The following is a 19,558-nucleotide window of genomic DNA, read 5'->3' as shown; positions in this document are numbered from 1 at the left end:
AAATTGCCGTATGGCGTATCATTACCTTGCAATTTGAGGCACTATCAATAACTTATAAATGTACGCGCATGAGAAACGATGTTAAAACGGGTCAAAAATGTGCTGGACGACCACGTGCATAAAAGACTAAGAGACTCAAATGTCATCAACCGCCTTTAAGGTCCGGGTTGTAGGCCAATATCACCAAATTCTACTACTTTTCATCAAATGATATTGAGAGAGGAAGAAAAGAGCAGCTGACGCATGTTTCGAGAAGCAAACTTTTTAGCCTATCAAATTTGATTGAACAATAGCTGATCCTACCTTCACCCCGTGCTACTCACTTGTCAACAAGAGCAGTGATGGATCAAGGAGCGATGCAAAGACTTTATACAATATTAGATGCCGCTAGTGTTACAAGCAGAGAATGATACATGAAGAAAGACACCAACCCAAGAAACCCGTCGAGAACACCAATGCTTGAAACCAGCAACCATTTGTTCCTGCCCCAATCTTTTGAACCAAGCTCCTGATCTCCCTACTCCTGCAAACTCAAAGCGCGAGCTGAAAAGAATACCAAATCAAGCCTTGAAGACCCTGGCTACGGAGCGAGGAGCAGCAGGGGCCGCTCCGGCAGGAGGCGGCGCGGCAGCGGCAGGTGCCCCCGGTGCGGGTGCTGCTCCGGCGGCGGGGACGGCCCCACCAGCCGGGGCCGGCTGGGCGTCGGCGTCGGGTTGCGCGTCAAGGGGCTTCTTGCCCTTCTTCTTGCCCTTCTTGCCTTTCTTGCCCTTCTTCTTCTTCTTCTTCTTCTTGCCTTGGGCGTCCACTTCGCCGTCGTCAGCGACATCGTCGACGTCATCCTCTTCGAACTCGTCCATATCGGCCTCGGCGGCGGGCTCGGGGACTAATGCCGATGGCGGCGGCTGTGCCTGACGCGCAACGATACTGGTATCGTGGATCGACATGTCGCTGATGGTCTGTTAGTATCACTCATCTCTCTATATGGCAGAAGCTGGTACTCACTGGACCTGGCCATCCTCGTTCTTGGTAACTGAGAATGGGAGAGCATCGATGCTGACCGCCAGGGCCGACAGCGTAAGAACTGTGTGGAGGAACCTCATTTTGAGGACTTTGTAGTGCTCAAGATGTAGGAAAATGGATTATGAGAAGACTTGTGGAGAATAGAAGTGAGAGGAGTGATGGTGGAGAGAAATAAAACGGCTTGGAGTGGATTCTCTGCGGCATCTTATAGGGAACGATTATGAGTATAAATCATTCAACGTCTCTGACGCCTTAGCGTAATGGCCTCAGAAATTCTGTCAACGGTGATGACGTTCAATCCGTGGTCCCAAGAAGGCTCCTGAAAGTCTATCGGGGTTCCGGGCCACAGCTCGCTCGCCTCGATCAAGAAGCACAAGAGCATCAGCCCACGGAGTTTTCGTCTGACGGCTCGCAATTTGACAATGCTCCAAACTCCTGAGCCCGGCTCTACCATGTGTACGTTGCTCAGTCAGGAAACTCTTTTCGAGGTTCAGTGTACGTAACTGGCCCAAAGCGGACCGTCACACTCATTCGGCGTGAGGGCGATGACGCTGGGACCTTGATTCGTTGTACGGACATGCCCATGGGTGAAGGCCGTTCGTCCAGTCTCACTGTCGAATAGCATTGTCGGTTATCTATCAAAGTTAGTGAACACCACGTAATGTGCAAAAAAAAACCTCCCTGGTCCGATGATATCGGAAGATTTCAGTCGGCGAACACGAAATTGCGCGAGGCGTATGAGCACATCGTACGGAGACCTGTATCGGCGATCAGTTTGCTGTCCCGATCTAGAGCGTTGGTGACGTCGTGGGGAGGCATTCGAGCCGCAACTAGATGAGCTTCCATGCAGCATTCGACGCATGTTCTTTCCGCCTTGCACAAGTCTCCCGAGACACGCACAGGCGCTCCCACCGGCTGGCTGTATGACAGGGCTATGCATCACAGTCGCATCGTATCGGTAACCAGCCCGTTGACGTCGAGGTCGGGGCAATCGTATTAAACTTTAGAAGCTCTGACCACAGCAAAATGTTTGTTCGGGTTCGCCGGTAGCATCGTGAGTTGACTTGAGCCTCAGGTAAAGCCGCCTTTTGAGCATAGCGGTCGGGGACCAGCCGTGAACTCCGGACCTGAGCGTAGGTTTCTACGCTTTCAGTCGGGAACAGCATACTCATCATGAAGCAATGGACATGGGGATGGTCCCTTCAACTCAGCTGAACGTGTTCGGCGAGCGATGGGCGCCGTCAGCACTGGAACTCGTCGCTGGTGGGACAGTTGATCGCGGTGCTTTATTGCTTTTCCAACCGAAATATGATGGGGCCTCACCACCTCCCAAAGCATTAAGCAGAAATTGAAATCTTATCATCACAATCATTCATCAAGCCTTAAACCGGACTTCCATGCCAGCCGTCAACGGACCGAGTTTGTAGCGCTGCGATTCAGGTGTTGATCCCACTCATTGTCCCTCGAACTTTGACAGCAATGCAGAACGAGTTGTAGCCCAAGTACAAACAAATCCCCTCGACTCGTGTACTGTCGGCAGGGAGCCGAGTGGCAGGGGCGGTGGTATCGTGGACGCTCGGAGGGGCCGAATGCACCTATTCTTCTTCGCATCAGACGAACTTGGCATCAACAAATCAGCTTCCAAGGCCTGCCATTCGTGCATAGCACTGGGCACATTTGTAATTCATCCCCGGAGGGCCGGTTGAATTAGGGTTTGGTCAATCTGCACGGTTCGGCCCGAGAACACGAACGAGTCGCTTGCCGCGTGGTGATAGAGGAAGGACACCGGGACCTCTTTTCACATACAACATCAACCAAGAAACATTTCTCCCCGGTTCAACGGTCATGCGCCATTGTGATTGTCTGTCATCCAATTCTATTGAGTTCTCGAAAGTCGGCTGCAGACCGTTCCGCTGCCCGCATTGCGCCTCCCACCCGTCGACGCAAGTGGATGTACGTGTCTGCAGATCAAGTGGACATCTCAGGGACGTGCCTGAGCAGACAAGCTTTGGAAGAGAGCCCTAATTCGGCCTTGGAAATCAGCAAAGTCGTTGCAATAACCTACATTCGGCATTCATGCATCTGTCACGTCCCGGGTAACTCCCCGCTGCTATGGTGCGTCTCTTGCAATGACAGGTATTATTCACCACGCTTTCTTCGAGTCCTGGTCCGTGATCTCATGGGAATCGAGCCTTTTCTACAATTACATCCAGCACCTGAACCTTATGTAGCAGCATTGACGGCAGAGTGGCCGGTTTCTTGAGTCCTCGAACCGCCTAGAAAAGACCAATGCCAGCGAGTACCGCGCAGTGATCACACCGGCTTCAGAACGACCAAAACCCAAGGCAAAAACGTGGAATAACATGCGGTCAAGGAAACTTTAATCAAAATGCAGTCTTGGGGTATTTTGGCATCTGCTCTGTTCAACTTTTTCAACCTTTGCTGACAATGATCGTTCCTTTTGACTATATTACATCATGTAGTGTCCTATTTCGGTGACTAATTAGGACTATTGCTGCTGGAAGCCTTGATCACGGCCTGTATGACAAACCTTTTTGATCCATTCTTGAACGGCAACTGCTGCAAGACTTTCAAACTCGTAGTTGTTCGTTGTTTGGTCTTGCGCGCAGGTAGTGGACCCCAGCTGACGTGACGAGTAGTGCGGGCGTCGCCATCGTCCCTAATGTCCATGAGTGTGTGAATGTTCTGGCCCGGTCCCTTTTTCTGCCGCCCAGGGTCCACCTTGATATTCTTCAGTTTGAATACGTTTATGACGATTGAGTTCGTAGGACCGAAGAAGGAGACAGGCCAAGATCCGATCAATGCCGTATCCAGGGATCTCACAATCAAACCTCTGCCCGTTCGCTACCTTTCGTAGCATCTGTCCATCTCATCCTCCGCAGAGTGGTCCAAGTGGCCGCCCCTTTGACTTCTTCATATGAGCCTAGAAAATGTGTGCATGAAATGAACCGCTCAAATCATGAGCCACAGGCCGAGCTTACGTGCAAAGTTGTCGAGGTAGCAGGCTCCAGTGATGATGTTTTAGTTTGAGCAAAGCTCTCGGGAACCCCGCGCCGGGGACGACGGCTTTTTGGCCGCTTCGACAACGATACCGGTCCGGAGATGTGGATAATGTCGCGTAACAAACACGGCCTGTCAGCTCCGGAGGAATAACACCTCGCATCTACCAAGGTTCCTCAGAAGTAAAAAAAAAAAAAAAACCCCCCCCCCCCAAAAAAAAACCAATTAATGCGCCTCTGTTGCCGTCTACAACCATATCTGACAAGCCTAAAGCTGTGAGAGGCCACGCTGGGATATCTCCGTTAGTGGCTGTAGACACGTATTAAACAGGCAACGAGACACCTTCCTCTCGAAAGAAGGGGACGGCACAGCAAGAACGTCAACCTCCAAATATTGATTTTTCCCTGATCATCTCGAGTCACATCTTTAAATCATGGAAAATCAAGACAGCTCCTGTTCCAAAGACAGAAATCCCTACACCATGGACTTCAGCAATGATCTAAGCCCGACCGAGATGTTGCTTCGCTACCTGTCCCGTAACACACTCCTGACGCCGACCACAACTACGACGATCCAGCAAGAGCAGAAAGCCGAGCGTCAAGACCGCCATCTCGAACACATCGGCGAAGGGTTCTGCGCCATAATGTACGACTTCGCAAGTACAGGACAGGTCATCAAGCAGGCAAAGGGGTGGAACAAGCACCCCGAACTGTGGACCGACTACACCGCTCACCAACGCATCTACGCCGCCGGCCTCGGCATGGGGGTGCAAGTCTGCATCCCCCAGCCGGCATACTTCATGACCCCGGAGAACGTCGGCACGTGGTACTCCCGACACAGAGACGCCGGGGAGCTGCCGGACGACCCGACCCTCCTCAAAAACATGAAGGCGCTCCTCGTCTCCGAGAGGATCCCGGCGCTGCCCCAGACGGTTCGCGACGCGCTCGTCGACGTGTTTTGCCCCGGAGACCAGAAGGCGGCCGCGCGCGCGAGCCCGGAAAACAGGAACTGCCTCCTGCGTCTCTACCTCGGCCGTCGCCGGGCGTACAGCGGCATCGGGAGCGAGTTATCCGTGCACAATTTCGACTTCTCGCTGCGGAGCGCCGAGTTTCGTCTGCGCAACTTTGAGTTCACGCTGGACAAGATGGAGGATCTGGGGGTCGACCCCATGCAGTTTGTGGCGCCCATGGCCGAGGCGCTTGCCGTCATGCACTGGAGGGTCCGGTGCGACGCCTTCGATGTCGAATTCGTCCTCGGCTCGTCGCCCAAGTTGAGGGTCCGCTGTGCCTCGGTCGGAGGTGATGATGAGACATCAGGAGAGATGAGGACCACCTGGAACCGAGAGCCCGGCGACGACAACAACACCAACCCCGAGTGCCTGCAGCGGGCGGTTCAGGTCTGGCTTCTCGATTTCAACCAAGTGGGCAGCATCACGATGGACGAAGAAGGTGTTGACAAGGCGGTCAGAGGGTTCTGGGACAACGATCCCTACTATCCCCGACCGGCTTATCATGAGGCGAACACGACCGAGGTGAGGCTGTGGGAGATGTTCAAGGAGATTTACCTGGCCACCAGCGTTGAAATCACGAAGGAAACATCTCTTCCCCTGTCATTTATTACAAAGGTCGAACAGGAAGCTACCGCGAGATCAGCAAGTGCATCCATACTTCAGGGCCCGCCAAGGGGTCCGACGTTTGCGGCGCGTGTGGGAGGCAACACGGGCAAGAAGAAGCAACGCCACTATCCTGGTGTTTAATCAGGACTAAATATACTCGCGGTACAGAGGTAAAACGATATATCAAATAAATAAGATAAGATGCAGCTATCCTAGCCATTTCGAAAGTTTACGTGATGTTTTACTCAGATGCCCTCCGCTGATCTAGATTGACAGGGCAGCACGATCTCCGAGTCCTGTCTCGACACAAAACACGAGGGGCAAGGCAAGGATCGAACCTCCGGTTTCTGAGATGAGACTACGACTGTATTGAACCCCCGGCGCATTAACCCCTGGACCATATACGCCGTCCGTCGACTACAAGGGCGTGATGGCACCTGCTCTGCTGTGGGGCCGGCCGCTGTTCGCCGGGTGGGGCTTGAAACATCGGACGGGAAGTACCTTCAGTTCGGGGCACCGGAGTGGGGCAGTAACGGACACCACCGATAGGTACATGCCCCAACCACCAGAAACCTGCTGCCGACGCAGGTACCGCTGGGCGGCCGGGCTTCGAAAAAGAAAAAAGAGAAAGGCATTGCTGGAACGCGGGGGACACCACGAACTCACCGCCGCCGCCTCAGCGCTGGATCTGGCCCCGGCTATTGCCTCAAGCCATCCTGTCGAATACTGGGGCCGTTGTTGAGGACTGTTGAAGACTTTTGTCAATAAGTACCCTACGGCCGACCCTTCATCATGATCTTTTCGATGGCCCCCAAAGCTCTCTTTCCTGCTCGGACACTATGCACGCGCTTTTCATACCGGCACTGACGAGCCCCCCCCCAAATAAAAAAGATGAAGCCATCAGCAAGCCAACACCTGTGTAGGAATTATGCCTACACAAACCCATCCCTCTGCCTCATGTTCTATGGCTTGATATGGCTTCATATGGAAGCCTAAAGCTCCGTTAGACGGCGCCGTAGACCACCGAAGCATCCAACCGCCGCAAGATCAGAGAACTGACCCCCAAGCTGCAAAGTCTCCCCAGGGCCTCTTCTCCCAGTAGGCATTTTTTTGTCCACTTGTAATAGGTTCGGTGCCTTAATTCACATTACGTGGTTCTGCTGCTTACTGATCTCAAGCAATTCTGTATATAGCGGATTAAATATTCAACTTTTCAATAACCTAGATTCCATCACAGGGCAAGACACGCAGTCGAACAGAACAGGGATGCTAATTTTTCTCAGCGCCACGCAAGATCAAAACTCTTCTTCCTCGATGTCGTAGGCCAGAGGCTTCTGCCCCAGCCCCAACTTCTCCAGGCCCGCCATCTTGTACACCCACAGCCCCCCCGAGATCGCCAGCTCGCTCGCCCGGAGGCGCCAGGGGGCCGTCTGCTTGCGCACCGACCCGTTGCGCTCCGCCGCGTCGAGCATCTGCTCCGTCCTCTGTTTCCGCTTCGCCTCGTACGCCAGCAGGCCGTCCGCGATGCTGGGCACGTCGCTCCTCAGAAGCTTCGAGAGCAGGAAGACGTCCTCGAGCGCCATCGAGACCCCCTGGCTCGCGTGCGGCGGCATCGCGTGCGCGGCGTCGCCGATGACTAGGCAACGGCCTCGCGACCACGGCCGGCCCCTGGGGATCTTGTAGATCGGATAGAACTGGACCGACTTGGTGTTGTGCAGGACCTCTCGCACCATATCGGTCCATTCCGACCTCTCGTGCCCCAAAAGGTCGAGGAGGGTAGACTTGAAGTTGTCTGACTCGTTCTTGCCGCGCTCCTCCCATCCATCACGCACGTCGCCAATGGCCGGGAGGGGAATCTCGCGCGAGAAGAACCAGTACAAGAGGTCGCAGTTCGGTGTAGTGGGGGTGAGCGCGAAGAGACCGTTGGCGGTGAGCGTTGCGCTCAGAGTCCGGACCGACGACGCGGCGGGTGTGAGGTTCTCCGTCGGGACGAGGGAGAACATGTTGGAGAAGCCCGTGTACTCGGGTTTGCATTTCGGATCGACGTACAGCCTCCGAACGGCAGAGTGGATTCCGTCGCAGCCGAGGAGGAAGTCGGCCGTGTCCACCGTCCCATCCGCAAAGTGAACAGTGACCTTGTCGTCGTTTTCCTCGATCCTTTGCAAGACTTTCGCATAGCGGACTTGGATGTCCGCCTGCTTCGCGGCGCCGATCAAGATGTCCATCAGGTCGGTTCGCTGGATCCGCATGTACCCGAATCCGGTCTGCTGCTTGCTCCACGACGAGAGGTCCATCTCGCCCATGACACAGCCCTTGAGGGCGTGCAGGACAAGCTTTGGCGTCAGAGCACCCTTGGCCGCGACTTCGTCGTACAGGCCAAGACGATGCAGGAGACGGAGGCCGTTAGACGGGATCCCTACGGCCCCGCCGAGTGTGGTTGGCTTTTGTCGGATTTCGTAGACCACAGGCGACAGCCCGTTGCTCTTGTGGAGTTGAAGCGCTGCCAGCAGCCCGGCCGGGCCGCCTCCGATGATGATGACCTAAGACCGGTATTAGATGGGTTCGATTCCGAGGCCACGGGATGCTACTTGCCTTTTGGATGGTTTTCATTGATTTTGCCATGACGATGAGCGTGATTGGAAGTTTGGGTTGCCAGGTCGGTCAAATGCGAAGGAAGGCGATGATCTCTCTTTATCAATCTTGTTGTCGGTCGTCATCGTAGAGTTGTGTTGACGAGAGCCGTAACCGGTCTTTTGGCGACAACTCCGTCGGAGATGGGTGCCACACCAGGTAAGATTGAAGCCGGCGATGCTGGAGCGGTGACAGCCGCTGTGACGACGCGTCCTTGCCAATGACCGGCCTCCCGGCCACAACAGGAATTCCCCGCGCATGTATGTAAGACATCAACAAAAGGCATCCTTATTGCTTACAAATTTTTGTGATCATCCAATGTAGCCTCAACTCTGTCTTTGGGGAAACCTTTCGAGGGCTATCCCTGAGCTGAGAATCATTTGCTCAGCAGAGCCGTGAAAGTGACCGGACTTTTGCACCTTCTAGAAAACTCCGGCCTATGATGAGCGCACGTTTCAGTGCATGCCACGGCATATTTTGCCCCGCCTTCGCCATCGAGCCCCCATTGCTTCTCGTACCATGATCCAAGAAACAGATCCTTGACTTTGCTTGTGTCGAAAATGACCGACTCTCTGAAGTCGGGTGTGTGGTCTGAGTGGGCCCTAAAGATGAAGCAGGTGGTTGGTCGTCTCAGAAAGGTAAGCCTCATAGGCGGCGCAGGGTGCATTGAGCGTTCCGAAGAGACTCTACTTGACTAGTCACCAGCAGTGAAATGTGTCGATTCGGAATGAGAATGTTGAGCCAAGTGTAGTGAAGCAACATTGAAAGTGGACTATGAATCCTTCGCTTCGCAAGCTGCAGCTGCTCTCGCAATGATAAGAATGCTGGTGGGTCAGCGATTCTCGGGTTCTCACACAAACCTGCACTGCAACCTGGTTCATCTATGGTTCTTCCGTTCCGTCGCAGCCCGGCTTACGCCCTTGTTCACGGGCTCGTGGTTTTTGAGATCATCTGACGCTACTCGTCCGGAAGCGATTGGTTTCGTTAGTCCAACTTCATCCATCCACCATGCTGACGTTCTGAGGCCGGCCCACCAACTTTCATCCGGCATCACTGCCACCCTCGGCTCTCGGAACTCGCCATGGCAGACGAAAACATCCGGTTCTTCGGAAACTCCATCTCTTCTGAATACTGGCGAGCATACGATGTAGACAAGCAGTTCAAACTTGCGTCCGCCGGGGAGCATGCCTGCAGCGAGGCAGACGTTGATCGCGCGCGCACCTGGGCTTCAACCAAGACGCCGGCTGTCGCAGGAAGTGTGCCTGACGCGTCGAGCCCGTACAAGCCCATGGCCGACCCTTATGATATTCGCGTACTCGAGATCAAGCCGGGAATGGATGGCGACAAGCTGCAAGGTAGCCTGCATCACTGTTCGCTCGAGCTGACAGGCAGGTTCGCGGTTTCCGTGGACCAGGATAACCTCGGCACTCCCGTCTCGTATACAGCACTCAGCTACACCTGGGGCCCGCCTGTGTTCGAGGGCGCAATTCTCTGCGACGGCCACCGCAAGGCCATCACCACGTCCCTCGAAGCAGCACTGCGAGCTTTTCGGAGAAAAGATAAACCAGTCGTCATGTGGATTGACCAGATCTGCATCAACCAAGAAGACCACAGGGAGAAGGAGCAGCAGATTCCCCTGATGACCAGGATCTATCAAAACGCCACGAACACTGCCATCTGGCTCGGGGAGTCGACCAGTGACTCTGCTTCGGCCATAATGCTTCTGGAAGACGTCAGAAAGCTCTTGCAGTTCACAGAGAGAGACGTCGACCCCAAGGAGTTCGAGCGGCTCTGTCTTCCGAGTCCTGACGCAGAGGTCTGGAAGGCGCTGTGGGACCTTTTTTCAAGGCCTTGGTTCACGCGGCTCTGGATCATCCAGGAGGTGATTCTCTCCAAAGATGCTTGGGTTGTGTGCGGCAGTGATATTACCACATGGGACGTGCTTTCTTGGGCGTGCTTGCACCTCTCGACCTGCGGGATATCCCGATGGTTGACCCAGAAGTTCGGCTCCAACGACGCGCGGATGGCCGAGAGCAGGGATGTTTGCCAATCGGCGTGGCATCTTGGCACTCTAAAAATGAGCTTCGACAGCGTCAGCGTCATGCTTTTCGACCTCTTGGTTGAATCGCGAGAGGCCCAGTGCTACGACTCTCGGGACAAGGTATACGGCCTTCTAGGAGTGTGTCAAGATTCTGACCGGTCTGCGGTGAAGGCAAGCTACGCCGACACCTTCTCCGACGTTGAGCTCTATCGCAATCTGACCGCTCATCATCTGTCCGGTGATCCGACGGGATGGAGGCTAGCAGTGGTGTTCACATCCGTCGACCATGAGTCCCCAGACCTGCCTTCTTGGGTGCCGGATTGGAGAAAGGCCCGCCGGACAGCGTCGCTGGGATACCCGACTACTACGAGAGCCGTTTACCAAGCCAGCGGGCGATTCAAGACGGCCATAGGCAAGACTGATGTGGTCGTGGATAGCCAGAGACCTGGCGAATTGCGCGTGCGAGGTATCTCGGTTGACACCGTGGTCAGGATGAGTGACCCGTTTGACGCCTGCCACCTGACTTATACGAATCCGGCCGTTAACAACAAGGCGCTGTTGGGGCTGTTCGGTTTTGTCCGCCAACTCCAAGACTATCCTGGACAGGATACCGTCTTCTCGGCTTTCTGGAACGCTCTTGTGGCCGGTAAAGACGAGTCAGGCATGGCCAAGGCACCGTCCTCGTTTGAAGAGATCATCAGCCTTCTCATGGACGCCACGACGGGCCTGTCGCCGTCACTTCCCGGCCAGACGTATTCAGTGCGACAGCGACGGCCTGTGGGGAAGGGGAGACTCGAGCTGGGGAACCTGGCATCACGCACCCCGGGTAAGACATTTCAGGAGACTGAGACGGCGATGGCCCGGGCTGTGACGAACCGCCGTCTGGGTATCACAAGCAGGGGGTATCTAGGATTGTTCCCAGAGAACGGAAAGACGGGGGATGACGTGCTTGTTCTTGATGGGTGCCACGTGCCATTTCTCATGAGAACTGCCGGCACTAATAGACGAAGGCTTGTCGGGGAATGCTACGTGCATGGAATCATGCAGGGAGAGGGTGTCGAAAACGTTGATAGACTGTAGGAAGTGGTTGTTATCTGATTCTCAGGGCCCATCGTCGGCTATCTGGCAAATAGTTATTAAAGCGACAGGATCACCGTGGGGGGTTCGGATCGCGGATGCAGCGGAGGTCGGAGCCGAATGGGAGGGGGAGCATATCTATACGGGCCAAGCCCATGATTTTGGTGCTGCTCTAAGCAGCCGAGGGCCCCGCGCAGACCACCGGGTTTGTCACCAGGTAGCTACTATGAAGCAGCAGTTTGTCGTAGGCGGCGAGTGAGGCATGCTGACCCATCATGATTGGTCTGGATTTCAACCATCGAAGAGGGTATGTTACGTGTCGCCGTAAGCACTCCCACTGGCCAAGAGTGTGTAATCAACGGCACCTGTTAGGGTGTACATCGTAGGTGCTTGTGTCTAGAAACCCCGGAACCCGAATGCCACCGGTCTTGGGGCATGACTCTCTGTAGTCTGACGTGGAGCCGGCGTGGGGATCGCAACGAGGACAATGTGTGAGAGGGTTCGACGAAACCGATTGGAGCGCGAAAGAAGACAAGAGCGGGCTGGAACTGGGCGTCTTGAGCATCGAAAGTGTCCCTGGGATGGCTAGACAATTACGGTATGCTTCGCCCTGTGCTGGCTGAATCGAGGCCAAAATGAAGAGGACGAATCCTAGGGCGACGGCAAGTGCCGAGCCTGTAAGCCCGAACGAGGTAGTCGTATTGTTTCTCTGGTTTGCAGAGGATGTGTGTGTAGTTGGAAGCGAGCGATTGGCGGTTGTCGGACACGGGTTGTGAGGAGAGCAGCTGGGTACAACCGATTCGTCTTGTCGGGAATGGCCTAAAAAGCACCAACGTCGCGGTGCCCCGTTGGCCCCGAAACTGAAATCGCGGTACGATGTAAAGTCAACGTTGAAGTGGACAGTTGTACGATGTTGTAGCCCCCGTTCCCGGTTCGTGCCTCCCCGATTTCCCCGATCCCCCCGATCCCTCTTTCCCCTCGAGACGTTCTTTCCCAGCCACAGGCAGACAGTGCGGGTCCCAGGACAGAGTACCCACTTACGGACCATGCCTTCCCTCTTCGGGCTAGCCGTGACGTAGATCTTTCTCAGAGTAATCCAATATCTGCCCGAGGCACCAACAATGCTAAGGATCCACTTTACCTCCCCCCCTTCTGTCTTGGCTTGGCGCCTGGACTGCTGTCTCCAACGAACAACCAAATATTCTGTATCTGTACGTAAATAGTACTCTGGACAGTATCCGTACTAAGAGTTTACCAAGAACATGCCTAGAAACTATGGCAGGAAGCCAATGCGAGCCGATTCTTTTCTACTTGCACCGGAATCATGACTGGGTCGGCTATGTTCTTTGCCGCAGAGGCCGCCCGCTGCTCCTCCCTTTTCCTCCCTTTTCCTTCCTGTGTCCCTTCCTCTTTGCCTTCCACCTCCCCGGACAACAAACTCGTTGCCTGTAGTCATGTCTTGTCCACCCCCAATTTTCCCCAAATCCTCCCCCCTTCACCCCTTCTTGCCCCCCCTTGTCATCCCGGGTTTTCCCCTCACGGCCCACGGCCGAGTGGCCCACGGCGTCTCTCGGCGGTTGGCCCCGTAATTTCCCTCCTCCTCCCTCTCAATCCCCGGGCGTCTGTCTTTTCTGTCTTTGTTCCTCCGCTCCCCCTGGCGTCAGGCCAACCAATATGTACGCACATGGCTCCATCATCCCATGCCATCCCGGGCTTGGAACGACACACCACACACTGACATCTCCACGGCTTGCTCTCCCCTGGACCGACACTAAAACACCAATGCCCTTCCTTGGCTTCCTCACCCGGATATGACGTCGCCGGCCCCAGACTCGCCGGCTTCCTTGCCCTCTCATACGTGCGCTTAACACGAGACGACAACCACCGCAGGTCATTTGCAGCCTTTCAAGGCTGATATGGCTTCATCGCCGTCTGCCGATACATGTAGCCTTGCTTTTCGCGCGTCGGGCCACGCCTAAATGCCCTCCTTCGACGACGCCGCGACATATGCTTTCCACTCCGCTTCCCTACCTAGTTGTTGGAACAAACCAAGCGTGGGTGGAGTCGCCTTGTGTATCTTCTTCCTTCCAAGGCTCGCCTCGGTGCTAGTTGTCGGTTTCCCGTGTGTTGCGTTCTGCTACGCTGACGGTTGCATTGTTGTATATAATCGTTGGCCTCCCCCTTCACCCTGTCCGGGTTCCTCTCTCACGTCGTCGATCCGGCCTCAGTTCATCTGCTTCTGCCAGAATTTTCGTCTTCGCCCATTATGTATCGCATCTACAACATCTACGGTATGCACCCCGGTCTTGGCTCACTCGCCGCCACTCCCCTGCCCTCTTGCCCCGGTGTCTGCGTGCTGATCAGTCTCGTCCAGCGCTCGCCGCCATTGGCACCATTGGCGGTATGCTTTTCGGCTTCGACATCAGTTCCATGAGTGCCTGGATCGGTGCCGACTCCTACAAGGAATACTTCGGCTTCCCGAGCTCCACTTTGCAGGGAGGTATCACGGCCTCCATGTCTGGTGGCTCTCTCGTCGGCGCTCTAGTCGCAGGTTTCATTGCCGACTGGTGGGGCCGCCGCGGCGCCCTCAAGCTCGCCTCCGTCATCTGGATCATCGGTGCCGTACTCCAGTGCTCTTCCCAGAACGTCGGCCACCTCATCGCCGGCCGAGTTGTTAGTGGTCTCGCCATCGGTATCACCAGTTCGCAGTGCTGCGTCTACCTCGCCGAGCTGGCCCCTTCCCGAATCCGCGGCCGCATCGTCGGCATCCAGCAATGGTCCATCGAATGGGGCATCCTGATCATGTACCTCATCTCGTACGCCTGTGTCGTCACCATCGACAGCCCCAAAGCTTTCCGCATCGCCTGGGGCGTCCAGGGCATCCCCGGTCTCATCCTTGGCGTTGCTCTCTTCTTCTTCCCCGAGTCTCCCCGTTGGCTGGCCCAGAAAGACCGCTGGGAGGAGTGCCATGAGGTCCTCGCCCATTTGCATGCCGGCGGTGATCGCGAGGCGCCCGTTGTACTCGCCGAGCTCGACGAGGTCAAGGACGCCGCCCGCATTGCCGCCGAGTCCAAACACATTGGTGTCCTGGGTCTCTTTGGTCCTCGCGTTTGGAAGCGCACCCTGGCTGGATGTAGTGTCCAGGTCTGGCAGCAGCTTCTCGGGGGGAACGTCATGTTGTACTACCTCATCTATATCTTCAACATGGCTGGCATGGTGAGTCGCCACCTATGATGCACAATGGCCCCTCCCCCTTCAATCAACAACACGCACAGCTGACACAAATTTCACAGACTGGCAATACTGCCCTGACCTCGTCCATCATCCAATACGTCATCTTCCTGGTTACGACCGGCGCTATTCTGCCCATCATCGACCGCCTCGGTCGTCGTCCTCTCCTCATCGGCGGTGCTATCATCTGCTGCATCATCCACTTCACCACCGGTGCCGTTATGAAGGTCCACGGCAACCCTGTCGACGAAGTGGACGGCGATGAGAACCTGAAATGGGCCATCTCTGGCGCCCCGGCCCAGGGAGTTATTGCCCTTTGCTACATCTTTGTTGGTGTCTACGGGTGAGTACCACTGTCCCCCCCTTCCCACGGTTACCGTTCTACTGGATCCCACCGCTAACACGCTGCAGCCTCACCTGGGCCCCTATCGGCTGGATCTATGCCTCAGAGGTGTTCCCCCTCAAGTACCGCGCCACCGGGGTTGGTTTCGCCGCCGCCTGCAACTGGGCTTTCAACCTCGCCCTTGCCTTCTTCGTCCCGCCCGCCTTCACAAACATCCAGTGGAAGACGTACATGATCTTCGGCACCTTCTGCGCCGCCATGACGGTGCACATCTTCTTCACCTATCCCGAGACCTCCGGCAAGACTCTCGAGGAGATTGACGCCCTGTTCGACTCCAACGTCCCCGCCTGGCGCACCAGGAGCGCCGGTGTGCGCTTTGAGGACCGTGTTGCCGCTGCCGAGAGCAAGAAGAATGGTTTCAACGCCACTCACGTCGACCAGGTGGAAGTTTAAATGTTTGCAAATGATATGACTGCGAGCAATGGATTGTTATCCCGACGTAGCGATACCCCCTATGCCTCTCCTCCTTACTGCCAATTAATATGAATAATGTCGCATGTTGCCCCTTCTGCTTGTATCTCTGTGATACGTCACCACAGAGGTTTAATCCGATTGAACATGCACTGCCGTATATGTGTTACTAGAGATGAACGGCCCACTCCGTGTGTGCGCGCCTTGGTTCCGAACACCGCTCTCGGCTGTGACTGCAGTCGTCGAGCGTCTTACATCGTACGTGCTGGCGGGAGAATCATGTGACGCCGCCAGCGAATAATGACGTCGCTCGTCGTTGACGTCATGGGAAACACAGCCAGCCACTGTACCCATGTACCATCACTACAACGTCCTTTTAAAGAAAAACCACCGACCGATACCAGTATTGCCTCGCCAGCTAGGAACCAACACATCATCTACATCAAATCACTTTCAGTCCTCATCACTAATCCCTTCAACAAATACCAAGCCCGTTCACAATGGCCTCCCAAAACACAAACAACCAACAACAGCAACCCGGCCTCGTCGCCGGTCACGCCGAGTACGTCAAGGGCGTCGCCGAGGTGAGTTTTCTAATCCATTCCCGAGCCCCCGACGCAAGCTGTCCCAGAGTTGGTTTTGTGGCCTGTAACTGACGAAACATCCCCCCTCCACGCAAGGCCGCCATCGGTAACGTCACGGGCTCCCACGCCTGGACGTCGTCCGGCGAGCAGGACAAGGCGCACGCGGCGTCGGCACTCAAGGCCGCGAGCCAACAGCGCGACCCCTCGACTCAGGGGTACGGCAAGGTCGAGGAGGTTGCGGGCAAGGCGTTCGGGTGCGACGGGATGAAGCAGGAGGGCGCTGCCAGCAAGCAGGAGTGAAGGATTGCCTCCGGGACGGGGGCTGGCGTGTGAGATAGTTGTAGGATTAGATAACGAGTCCTGACGATTGTTCAGAATAATGTTTTCTCCGCCTATATGTTTTGCAGGTCCATGCCGTTATAGGTGATGAAAATGTGATGAATGTCGTCTTGGGCTGTATTTTCCCCGGGGGGAGGGGGGGGGGGTTCAAAAATCTTATAACCATCATTTCCCCAAAAGAAGAGCTAAAATGTTGGCTACAATATGAATGTGCTTTGATAGATAGGTATCTCATCAGATATAGCTGTGACACAACTGAAGTCTACACGTGTATTTGAATAAGATCGACGTTTCCTAGCTCTTGGTATTCTGAGAAAAGTGATTACTTAAATTCAACCCGATATCTGGTGTATATAAATTCCCAATCGCTGTACTGTGGAGCCGCGCCAATCTTTCCGTTGTCCCAAAATAGAAAAAAAGAAAGGGAAAAAAAAATCCAAAAAACCACGTCCCTTGGGCTTGCCATAAGCAACACTTTCGTTCCAAATCCAGCATCTAATGCGTCGCCCCATGAACTTCAGGACTCTTTTCCCCCTTTAGTTGGGCACTCTCTGCCTGGTGCGGATCTCCCTATCCAGCTCATCCTTCATGTCCTCGCGTCTCTTGATCTCGGCATCGAGACGGTCCTTCAACGCGTACCTGTTCTGGATCTCCGCGTCGAGCCTGTCCTTTTCGGCCGAGCTGCAGTCCCTATCCGCGGAGCTGGTCCTGACTTTGGTCGTATCCTTTGCGGCTGCGGGAAGCGGCAAGCCGGGGTAGAAGTTGGCCTTGTCCCGCGCCTCGATCTCAGGGACTTTGTCGACGGTCTTGACAAGCAGGTCGGAGGTATTGCTCTTGAGTGGCGTCGCCACGACGCTGGAGACGAGGGTGGCGACGAGGAGGCTCTTGAAAGAAACCATTGTGAATTGGGAGTCGAGAGAAACTCTTGAGGAGTCTGAGAGACGAATATAGGTGGTGCGGGAGTGGTTGTAGCGGGTGTGGTGAGATGATCTTGTTTGTCCTGCTGACTGCTACCTGCTGTTCAGAGCATGAGAGAATATCTGTTCAGAAGTGAAGTTCACCGTCCCCTTTTATAACCCGTAGAGCTCAAGTTCAAAATCAGCCTCTCGACAAATCAATCTACAAAAACCCTCCACCCCATTTAGCCTTTTGCACTACGAAAGAACGTTCGCCGCCATCATGCACTGCCAGAGAATCTGGCCGACAGACTTCGGCTTACGCTGACCGCTGCCAGGGGTTGGCAATAATAGCATCACGATCTCGCCTGCCTGTTGTCGGCGTACAAAACGAGCTTCTCCGCCGCTTGCAAGTTTTGCGAGAACGACCACGAAAGTTTCCGGTCCACTACGCCCTTGAGGGGGAGGGGGGGGGGGGGGGGGGGGGCACTCGCAACTTCTTTGGGCCACCGCCGCCTACCGGCCGGTAGGACGCTCGGTGTGTGTGTGTGTGTCCGTCCGCTCAGGCATTTTGACGTTCATAAAACGCCCGTCTGCCAGTAGCAAGTTCGGATGAAGCCCGCCCTGGGAAGTCCCTCGACTGCCTTCCTCCCAGCTCCGCCACGAATGCATCAATGCTCGCGAGAAGGTTAAGCTTTCCTTCTTCCTTTTTTTTTTGTAATCCGATCTGCACAAGAGGCCGACGGCTCGTGGTCCAAAAAAAAGTGTACGATGTACAGCCCCCTCACCCCCCCTCCTCGTCCCATGCGGATCACGACTCAGACAGATTGTCGGTCAACGACCGCGCATGACGTCCGCCGACAGGACGGGAAACTAAACTTACTTGGGGCTTGGGATGTCCAGGGCTGGCATCCAGGGCTGGCATGTCTTGTCGACTGCACGCGCCCCAAAGAGGGGGGGAGAGAAGGGGACGTGACGAGAGAGAAAACGAGGCGGGGGTTGTCGGTCCAGAGAGTGAGTGTCCCAATGTTTTTCTAGTCACCTCAGAAGCACAACAGAGGGCATATTACGAGGCAGGCCGATTCCGAAAATGCGCCCGCATTAGTCTTCACATGGTCTCCATGCCCGACCCGCATAGCCCCAGAAGCTTAAAGGTGATCGTCCGGGCCTAGAGAGGTCGATGCGGCGTGTTGCGCGGACATTTAACCCGACGACGCCGTGAGGATAACCTTTTTTTTCCCCCGGGACATGAGAGCGATACCGAGTCATTTTACCGGCAGATCCGACAGAACGGCACGTAGGAGAGTGCGGGAAGTGCGGGAAGCCGTCGATCATCGAGTGCGGTCCGCCTGGAGGCCCAAAGTGCGGTCTCCCACCACCGGTTGCCTGTCAGCCGCAAGAAACAAACGCATGGCGTCGGCGTCTGACTCGCCTCGCAGGGCAACATACGATAGCGCTGCTACCCAAGGTTCCACCAATGCCATGCTTCTTTCTGGTCAGGGTTGGGAGACACGCCGCAGCTTCCACTCCTGGGTCTTGGCCGAGTAGCGAGACAGAGGCCCTGGCTGGAGACCATCGATGCCGATTTCACGACCACAAGAAAGATCGCTCCAACCCTGCCACCCACTTTTAAGTACCATGCGGTTGCTCGTCAAAGAGGGTTTGCTGGACAGGTAGATGTCGAATCCGAACTTTTATCTCAGGGTTCTGCCAAACTAGCAGTTTATGCTTCACAGTCAACAAGCAGAGCAGAGTTCCAGCTCCCACGTACATGTACCTGTACAATGTACAAGTACGCGTCCCACTGTCAGTAGAATAAGCTTGGCCAATGCCCGCTCCCGGGTTCGGCCCCAAATCTATTAAGCGTTAACCCCCACAGGCCCCGTGTTCGAGTCCGTAGTATCCTTGCCATGCCTTTTGGCAACTCCGCCACTTGGGCCTGGGCCGACTTAAGCTTTCCGATTTCTTGGTCAGGGTCAGGGGGCCCTTTCTTGTACGGACCGCCACTCATGAGTCCGTGAAAGAGCGCCGAACGAACCCGCAACTACTACGTATTTCTACGTGATTCTGGTCCAGAAACGGAATCTAGATGTGTCTCGACTTTGGCTGTTATCCACTGCCTCTGAACGTTGACCACGCAAGCCTTTCATTTGCATTTCCAAGCCTCAACAAGCGTCCGCAAGCTTTCCCGCCAAGCCTCCTCAAGTTTCCGGGGCCCATATATTCGCTCTGCAGCATTAAATGGTGTATAAGCATATTGTGTCTACAGGCAAAAAGTCAACATCCATC

The 19,558-nt window shown here is 55.2% G+C and overlaps 6 protein-coding genes across 6 annotated transcripts; 3 read left to right on the top strand and 3 right to left on the bottom strand.

Moving 5' to 3' along the window:
- Positions 1 to 560: 560 nt before the first annotated feature.
- Positions 561 to 1,100, bottom strand: CH63R_03721 (uncharacterized protein; the record flags this gene model as incomplete). Its single annotated transcript, XM_018298696.1, has 2 exons — positions 561 to 948; positions 1,003 to 1,100. 2 exons carry the CDS (start codon positions 1,098 to 1,100, stop codon positions 561 to 563), a joined length of 486 nt encoding a protein of 161 aa, XP_018159942.1.
- A 3,422-nt stretch (positions 1,101 to 4,522) lies between these two features.
- CH63R_03720 (calcineurin-like phosphoesterase) lies at positions 4,523 to 5,797 on the top strand (the record flags this gene model as incomplete). Its single annotated transcript, XM_018298695.1, has 1 exon — positions 4,523 to 5,797. One exon carries the CDS (start codon positions 4,523 to 4,525, stop codon positions 5,795 to 5,797), a length of 1,275 nt encoding a protein of 424 aa, XP_018159941.1.
- Positions 5,798 to 6,951: 1,154 nt separating this feature from the next.
- CH63R_03719 (Kynurenine 3-monooxygenase) lies at positions 6,952 to 9,338 on the bottom strand (the record flags this gene model as incomplete). Its single annotated transcript, XM_018298694.1, has 2 exons — positions 6,952 to 8,196; positions 9,204 to 9,338. The coding sequence occupies 2 exons, from the start codon at positions 9,336 to 9,338 to the stop codon at positions 6,952 to 6,954; spliced, it is 1,380 nt and encodes a 459-aa protein (XP_018159940.1).
- Positions 9,339 to 9,368: 30 nt separating this feature from the next.
- CH63R_03718 (Heterokaryon incompatibility protein) lies at positions 9,369 to 11,408 on the top strand (the record flags this gene model as incomplete). The annotated part of the gene is made up of 1 exon (XM_018298693.1): positions 9,369 to 11,408. One exon carries the CDS (start codon positions 9,369 to 9,371, stop codon positions 11,406 to 11,408), a length of 2,040 nt encoding a protein of 679 aa, XP_018159939.1.
- Positions 11,409 to 13,671: 2,263 nt separating this feature from the next.
- Positions 13,672 to 15,432, top strand: CH63R_03717 (Hexose transporter; the record flags this gene model as incomplete). Its single annotated transcript, XM_018298692.1, has 4 exons — positions 13,672 to 13,696; positions 13,780 to 14,621; positions 14,699 to 14,979; positions 15,048 to 15,432. The coding sequence occupies 4 exons, from the start codon at positions 13,672 to 13,674 to the stop codon at positions 15,430 to 15,432; spliced, it is 1,533 nt and encodes a 510-aa protein (XP_018159938.1).
- A 1,477-nt stretch (positions 15,433 to 16,909) lies between these two features.
- Positions 16,910 to 17,272, bottom strand: CH63R_03716 (EC8 protein; the record flags this gene model as incomplete). The annotated part of the gene is made up of 1 exon (XM_018298691.1): positions 16,910 to 17,272. The coding sequence occupies one exon, from the start codon at positions 17,270 to 17,272 to the stop codon at positions 16,910 to 16,912; it is 363 nt and encodes a 120-aa protein (XP_018159937.1).
- Positions 17,273 to 19,558: the final 2,286 nt, after the last annotated feature.

Source organism: Colletotrichum higginsianum, chromosome 3, assembly GCF_001672515.1.
Source record: "Colletotrichum higginsianum IMI 349063 chromosome 3, whole genome shotgun sequence".
NCBI classification, from domain to species: Eukaryota; Fungi; Ascomycota; class Sordariomycetes; order Glomerellales; family Glomerellaceae; genus Colletotrichum; species Colletotrichum higginsianum.
The sequence above is the reverse complement of the archived record's forward strand: the minus strand, read 5'-3'. Positions and strand labels throughout refer to the sequence as shown.